This window comes from Antechinus flavipes, chromosome 5 (genome assembly GCF_016432865.1).
Source record: "Antechinus flavipes isolate AdamAnt ecotype Samford, QLD, Australia chromosome 5, AdamAnt_v2, whole genome shotgun sequence".
Taxonomy (NCBI): Eukaryota; Metazoa; Chordata; class Mammalia; order Dasyuromorphia; family Dasyuridae; genus Antechinus; species Antechinus flavipes.
Window position 1 is genome coordinate 197,327,652 of NC_067402.1, and position 8,548 is coordinate 197,336,199.

At 38.1% G+C, this 8,548-nt stretch overlaps 1 protein-coding gene across 1 annotated transcript in view; it reads left to right on the forward strand.

Annotated features, from left to right (window-relative positions):
* The window catches only part of ERC1 (ELKS/RAB6-interacting/CAST family member 1), a 345,893-nt gene extending 337,763 nt beyond the window's left edge, over positions 1–8,130 (forward strand). Inside the window, exon 20 of the mRNA XM_051962823.1 lies at positions 2,414–8,130. Coding sequence (XP_051818783.1) covers positions 2,414–2,543 — 130 coding nt within the window. The 3' untranslated portion in view covers positions 2,544–8,130. The remainder of the gene's footprint in view (positions 1–2,413) is intronic.
* The last annotated feature ends 418 nt before the right edge of the window (positions 8,131–8,548 follow it).

Genomic DNA, 8,548 nt, shown 5'->3' on the forward strand with positions numbered 1-8,548 from the left:
TGCTATATTTCTGTATTTGTTGGTCTTCAAAAAAAGCAAGATGAGTAGAGCTTATGTTTAATAAGCTACCTAGCAAAAGACCACAAATTCTGCAATTTGGAATTGTCTCAGCTTTGTTAGAACTCTCACCAGGAAGGTGCTAAAACACTTTGTGAATAGTATATGCATTTTCATGTTGAATGCTTCCATTTCTTCTTGTCATGTACCTTTTGTTGATTTAATATTTTCTTCTGTTTCACCAGTTGCTTATATAATAAACAATAGTAAGCCCTTATAATTAGATTTTTATCATTAAGGCAGAATTGTAATTATGGTAGGGCAACCATAGGTTGCCAAGGTTTCTGAAATTGAGAGGGGCATTCACAAAAATTTCATTCCTTCAACAACTTAGTAGAAATTAGACTTTTCTTAAGATGTAGGAATAAGTAAACAGAGCAGTACAGCTTTCTCAAAATTACCACCAAAAAAGGTGAAAAAAAAAGAACCAGGCCATTCAGTAATCAGAAAATTCCAAGAAGAAACTCATATTAAGAGCAACAAAACAGAAAACCACAAGCTTATAGACATTGAGAAAGGGGTTCAGACATAAAAATTTAGCATAGGATCTTAAAAACATCTGGAACCTGCAGCTATGTCATCATGATCCCAGATATGGATTTGGAAAACTGCAGGGCTGTGACCATGCAAGGAAAAAACCAGTTCAGTTCAGCTCACTTCCTTATGAAGTTCCTTAAAAAACATAGAGTTCATAACTAAGACATAGGCAGTATAGATCAAGACTAAAAAAGGCCCTGTCATCCTTTTCAGAAGTGCATACAACATTCCTATTCAAGAAGTGAAGCCAAAACACTAAAACAAAAACAAAAGAAAACACTAATGATAAAGAAATATTAATGGGCCAAGGATACCCAAATGCAGAAAACAAGAATAGTTCTAGATTATCTGTAATAAAAGCCTCAAAGGAAATTACACATCTGCCTCAAATTTCCAGAGTTGCTGAGAGAAATGAGTCAGGAAATCTATTAATAAAATGTAATTAAATGTAAATTGTAAAATTTAAAATGAAACAATTTTTTTTTAGAAAATAAAAATAGCATAAAGAAAATAATGTCTGCAGAGAAAACTTGGTAGAAGAATAAAAAGTTTCTTAGTATAAGAGTAACAGAACCTTACCAGAGTAATAGACTCCTTGATAATTAGATTGAACCAAAGATTCCAAGAGGATACAAAAAATACTAGAAAAAAAATCAAAAGCTTGAAAAATTAGAATAAAATAAGATATTTACAGAGGTTTGCTGAAACCATCTCTAAAAGGTTTGTAAAACTCCATTGTTAAATTCTCTGTGTTAATGTTTACAGCCCAGAAATTGTCAATTGCTACAAATTAGGGCTTAATTTGTTGTTTTGTTGATTATGAAAAGAAAGTATTGATGTCGGATAGTAATTAAAGTCCACATCATTTATATGTTGCTGTAAGGTTTACAATGTACTCTATATCTTTTACCAGCATATTTCTGTGTTGGTTATAAACATTGCTTGAGTTTAACAATGCAATGAAATTTCAGGAGATGAAGTTATCACTAGATTAGAAGCCTCATCACCATTAACTTCCATGTCATTTATATGTTGCTATAAGGTTTACAATGTATTCTACATCTACAAATGTCACTCTTGGGCTTCAAACTCTCTTGTTATATGAATGTGGTTTTTGCTTGTTGTGGCTACTACTTGACATTCTGTGACAGTTTTGCTGGGTAGTTCTTAACTCCTTGTATCAAGGTCAGTACTAAACCTTTACTTCAAGTAGGTGACCCAGTCTGCATAGAAAGTTAAAATGAATGGTGGACTGTGACAGTGAGGAAGTAAAAATACTGGGAATGGACAGGCTTCTGAAATAGTTCATTCTTCCCCCCCCCCCCCAATAGTATTTTATTTTTCCAAATACACGTAAAGATAGTTTTCAATATTCATTGTAAAAGTTTATGTTCCAAATTTTTTTCCCTCCCTCTCTTGCCTCCCCACTGCTCAAGAAAACAGGCAACCTGATATAGGTTAAATTTATGCTATAATAGGTTCATTCTTACGAGAGGAGTGCCTCCTGTTACTCTAAAGACACAGTCTGTGAATTTAATTGAAGATGGGAGGATACTGTTGTACTTGGCAAAAAAGTAAAAGATAAAATCCTTCATTTTCTCTGAACTATAATAATTTCATAATAACCAGAAACACAGTTTTTAATAATAATGAAGTCTGCTCTTTTGTTATAGAGATTTCCTGAGAAGAAATAGGGATCTCCCTTAAATCTAGTTCTTCCATCTTGAGACTTTAAATATGTTTTATATTGGTTGACTTGAGTCCAGAACTTATCCTTATTTTATCTGAAAATCCTCTCTTTTCCATTGCAGCTTTGCAGTGAATTAGAAAAAGGTGAGCGAGACAATGCAGAACTGCAGGAGTTTGCCAATGCCATCCTCCAACAGATAGCCGATCACTGCCCCGACATTCTGGAACAGGTGGTCAATGCACTAGAGGAGTCCTCCTGACGCCATCAAATGACCTCGTGGGAATAACCAACCCAACAGCCAACCCATTCAATCCAGGGACCTAAGAAAGGAGCAGTAAGAACTAAAGACATCCAGGAACCTCTGGTTTGTCTTGCACGTGTTAAAACCAATTGGCCAAACACCACAAACTACTTCCTATCTCTATTCTTACATCCAGAGTCCCGCAACGTTTTTGCATTCATCTTTTTGCTGTGGAGGTTGTCTTCTCATTATTTAGGGGGATCCATGGTAGGTGGCTTTCTCTCCGCAAAGACCATTTAATTGTCATCAATGAGTAACTGTTGGAGACTAGTGATTCTGCTTCAGCACAGGGACAAGAAGTGGTTACCTTTTCTCTTTTGTCCTTTTAACATAAAAACAAAACCTACAGTTGCTTTTTAGTTCAACATGTTGAAAAAATGACCTGCGATAGGCCAGAAAAATCTAGATTATGTTCTGTGTTTGAAATGATTTCTCTAAAAAGGGTAGTCTCACAGAAAGAGAGAAGTAGAGAAAGGAAGAGAGAGATAAAGGAGCAAAATAAGAGAGAACTAACTCTTCCATTTAAATTATATTCGAGGGAAGAAGATGCTCAATATTCATTCTTTTTATTACTTGCTTTTTCTCATCATTGATTTTGTCTTCTGGGAGGCTTCAGGCTGGGAAGTAGCTACTTCCTTATTGCCTCAATAATAGCTTATTGAACACTAATTCAAAACACCCCATCAAATCTATCCTGTCCTTCCTTGGCCATCTCCTCTGAAAAGCTAATGCAAGGTTGCTACAGAAAGTTCAGTCACACCGGAGCCCTTTGCTCCTACTGCGCTTAAGGCTTCAAAGAAAAGTTTTCTAGAAAATTTTTAAAAATGAATTAGGATCCAGAGGATCTCTCACATTCTCACACAGTCAAGTTTGCCTCTGAAGAAGATAAACTGAATCCATAAAAGTCCTGGCTCAGAACTTCTGAATCCACAGTCATTTCTCCAGGTCATTCTTCTAGACTCTTATCTATTTTGAACCAATAACACAATTAATCCAGATTCTTTTTTCCAGGCTCTTTCAATGCATTTTGTTTCTTTTGATTCATCATGTGCTTGGGACAATGAGCTCTGCAGGCTTTCCTGGCCTCCCAGAGCCAGGGCCTCCTCATGTATGACTTAGTGCCTTCCTGTCTTTCAGATAGGCTCTCTTCACTCGTCTCTATCAAAATGCCACCCAGCCTCTCCCCAGTGAAAAATGGGTGACAAACCTGGTTGAGAGTGAGAGAGTGAAGAAATATGGCCTTCTACCCTTTGTGCCCCTCACAATCTTCATAGAATGAAATTTTTTAGTAAATCTTTTTTTTTCAAGAGCCTGCTTTTCTAATTATAGCAAAATTGATGCATCTAGAGGTTTGGTTCACTTACTGCTTGGTCAGTATTTTCATTTTTTTCTAGTTGTCCTAAAAAGGTTATCCTATTTAGGAAGATAGCTTTAGATGCCCTTTTAACACATTCAAGCTGTTAGTAACCCTGGTTTTTACTGTCTATAAATTGTAAATCAGAAATTAGACTCCAAAATTACAAGTAAGGACTTTTCCAGAACACAAAGACAGTGGTAAATGAACAGACACTGCCACTCAAATATGGACAATTCATGTCAGAACTGTCCCTTTTACCACTTCCTTTGTCAGACATCTACATGTTTTGGTAAAAAGCCACTGCCCTAAAACATTTAGGATGTGCATTTTCTCCCTTACCCTTAATTACCAAAGGAATTTAGTGCTATCCATAAAGTCATCATATCCATCAGTCTTAACATTTTCCCACTGCCATTCTCTGACTGACCCATTAGCTTACATTGTTGGTAATCTAAGAACCCTCATTCCCTGTTGTAAAATGATACCTTATCCATAGGAGATAGCAGAATTTTCTTTATCTGTGGTCTAAATAAATCCAGCTCATAAACTTCTTACTGATATGTTCCTTGATAGGAAGGCTAATTTGCTAAGAAGGGTGAGGAGATGAGACAGTGATTGGGGAGTAATGGCAGTCATTTGTGACCAATTACCTGAGTCTTATTTGTTTATTGCCCTGCCTATAAATCATCCAAAACTCCACAGCCTTTCTAGGGCTAGAGCCTTAATTGAGTCTGTGGTGTATAGCTGAACTTCTGAAAAATTATCATGCCCTTGTCAGAGCAAGATGGAGACATCAGATCCACAACCCTTGCTTGGGGATGTGAGACCATTCTGCCTGTTTCTTTTGACCAAACTGACATGGAATGATCTTAAGCAGGCCCACCTGTAGTTCTTACCAATCTGGAGTATCAACTCATGCTCCCTTCCTTTTTACTCTCACTCTAGCCTTCCCCATGGATTTCCATTGTGAAATGGAATAGAACAGTATTGTTCTGACTTGATCTCTCCTGAACCATTCATATGCTTTTTGTTCCTACTTGGGTAGAGATCCTGTCTTATCAGGTAGTCCTAGAAATGGCCTCAAAGACAAAGGCATCTTTGGCCAGGAGTTAACATTGATGGTCACTCATATTTTACCTTGCAGAAGGAAAAGTAATTAGGTCATTGGCATTTGTTATCTTCCGGGGCTTGGCACAGTCATTCAGTCAATACCTATTGCCTCATGGCCTATTGGTATAAGGCCTACATGGGAATCATCATGCAGACGTCATCAAACAGTGACTATTTTGATTTTGCCAGATCATTTAACTTCTGCTCAGTGTTTTTTGTCTTGATTATCCTTTCACATTTGACAAAGACATTTGACAATAATCTCCCCAAATTTCTCCATTTCATTAATCAGTCTATTTGCCCTTTCTCACCTACCCCTATCGTCCCACCCCCACCCCCCCTTACACACACACACAAAATAGTACCTGAAACAGGAACAATGAAAGAAAGTGGTGGGCCGAATTAGTGTAACAAAAGTCAACACTAAAGAAACAGAGAGTGTTTCTCTCTGTGTGTTATGTCTCTCTGTCTCTCTCTCTCTCTCCCCATTTATCCCTCCAATGTATTAATATATCAATCTTGAAGAATCTGGGTTGAAGTTTTTATGCTGATTTGATTAAAATGGATAAGTCATTCTAAGTTTGAATGTAATGAAACATATAAATGAAATTCTATGAGTCCATTTCAGTCCTGATATTTAATCCACTTCTCTCACCACCTGGAGGAGTTTTGAGTAAATCTATCCCCTTTTCTTAAAAAAGGGAATTAGCAACAATGATATAGGATGTTAAAACCTGAGACCTTCCTCGTAATTGATGGTACTGCTGGTAACATTTAAAGTAAAGTTGTCTAGGTTCTTGGAGAAAGTGAGCTGGAAGGATAGGAGAAACCTAGTTGTGCCTGGCATTAAATTGTAAAGGGAGGGCTAGGCTTGATCATGCACCAATAGAAACTAAGGGTCTGTCATGTCTTTTGCCCAGATAAAAGCCTTGAGTAAGGGAGGAAGAAAATAAAAGGCGCCAAATGCTACATTCCAGTGATTCTACTAGGCTAATTCCTCCCTCACTGATGTTCCGGGACTAGTATTTGGTGTTGCTGCTTAAAGGTTCTATATCAAAAAAACAAAACAAACAAACAAAGCTTTTCTAGACTTAGTTTCATTCTGCCACCTGACCCCATTTCCCAAAAGCTGTTAGCTGCTCCATAGGTTTTACTTTTCTGCTCTAGGAAATTTGGGAGTTTTCCAGAAGATAAAATGGTTCATCTTTCCACTTTGTGGTAAATTACCCCAAGACTAAAGCCTCAAGTCCAGGGTATATATTTGGGCAAATTTCAAGTTTTAGCAAGACCCTGTTTCTTCAGGAGTCACTTGTTTCCCCCAGCTATCAAAGCACAGAGGCTAGAGGAAGTTGGTGGAAAGAGAGAAAGCAGTGATTCAGCAGTACTATTCCCATAAAACCAGCAGGGACCTTCATAGAAATCATGTGGGGGCCATCCTCCGGATGAGATCCATCCCACTCATCCAGACAGTGGCGAGAAAACAATTCTGACTTAACCATTCAAAGGAAAGCTCTTTTAAAAAATCTGTGGGGTTTTTCATGTGAATTGAGGGGATATTTAAGCAGGAAACAAAAGTCCCCTTCACTACAGGGAAATCCTTCTGAACAAAATGGTTGCCTCTGCCAACTCTTTTTAAAGCAAAAACTGTTTCCAAACTTTTTAGTGTCAAAACTATAACCAGGAGGCCCCTGACTTTCCTGATGTGTTTGGCAAGTGCTGTGACCCTATCATTGATATTTCTTCTCCTGACTTTTTTGGGGGATGAAGAGGTTTAGGATTTGATTTCTTGGGTTCTTTGTCCCCCATCCCTCCTCCTGTTTTGCTGTTTTGTTTCTCTGCTTGTCAATATTGTCTGTGTGGTCCAGAGAACTGGAGCAGTTATAAACCATGTGTGTCCGTTGTTGAGATGTTTGTGTTTTTTTTAATGAGAGAGAAAAAAAATAGTAGTAGAATTGAAAAATAAAGAACTGTGTTTTATAAAAAAAATAATAATAATAATAAAATGCAAACCAATATTGTTTTAATAAAGGAATTCAAGCTAGGGGCAGCCAAACTCCTCCCCCTCCTCCCAGGCTTGCTGAGGAAAAATTATGGGCCTGCATCTGGACGTTTTACCTTTTTTTTTTTTTTACAAGGCCTAGAAGAAAATGAAAACTTGATCTTTTGAGTAAAAGTTTCAGAGTCCATGCCCCCAGTGCCTGGCACCATGTAGCATCAGGGGCTGATCTCTTTGACACTTTGTCTAAGTTCATTAGCTATGGTGCTAGGGTGAGTGGTTGGCGGCCCCCTTTCTGGCAACAGCCACAGTACAGGCCACACAACCTCTTTCCTCCCCCCTTGGTGCTATTTCATCCAGTTAACCTCTCACTCTTCAGGCTAGCCTGAAGCCTATATGCCAGGTGAGACAAATTACACTCAGTTCTCAACTCCTTCAACTTTCAGTCCTCTAATTCTGCTCTTGAACTTTTTAAACCTCTTAAGTTTTCTGGGCCAGAAAATCTCTAGCCAGTGAAGATGCTTTTATTAAAGGAGATAAATTAGACCAAAGCCAGAGGACTCATTCCTGGGCCTGAGCAAGGTTTCTGGACCCAACCCCCCCCATCCTGTACCATACCAGTATTTCAGTATTTCATTCACCCTAATACACAATCCTTTATGACCTGTCTGCCCCCTGCAAGAACAGCCCAGTAGAAAGTCAAACAAGTCAGCATGTCCAAGGTAGGAACATTAGGTACAGCCTGGGACTCTCTCCTCTGCTTGCTTCAGAAGAGAGGTGTTGCACTTTAGTGGAGGAGGAAAGGAGTCTCTAGGGTACCATCTCCCTTACAGCTTGAGTTCCTTTTTGGTAACAGAGGCAGCTGGAGATGCTGGTGTTACCATACCTGCCCACTGCCTTCAAATGTATGTGTGTGTGTGTTATTGCTGGAGTTGTGTAACTGACAGGATAATGATAATGCAAAGAAATTGTGTTATATTCAACTTTGCCTTGATAATTATTATAAACACTTTGTTTGGTTTTCTTTTTTTATTCACAAACTTAATTCATCAGGAAACTATAAAAGTTATTTAAAAATTCTACACTGTCTCCTTTTTGTCTTACATATTATCAGGCGTTCTGGGCCAAAGGGCATTTATGCCTACTTGTAATAAAGATCTTGCAAGGTCATGCTTAAGTGATAACTTCAAAATGAGTAACTGTAATTGGAAAGTGGGAAGAGAAGTTGCACATTCAGTCAACTGGTGTTGCTTACTGACACAGTGATGAGGGTTCAAACCCAGTTCAAACCTTGAGCTCTCTGCAGGACAGTAGTCTTCAGTCGAAATACATCTAGATCTAGAAGAAATCAAGCAAAGCACAAAGGCATTGTTCTGCATTTTGGGGTCCCTTTGACTCCAGAAAACTTAAAAACAGTTATAATGTGAAGATAGAAATTTTTTCTGCTTGAACTATTGGGAATCAGATACAACTGGAAACTTCATCAGGTAATAAGAAAAA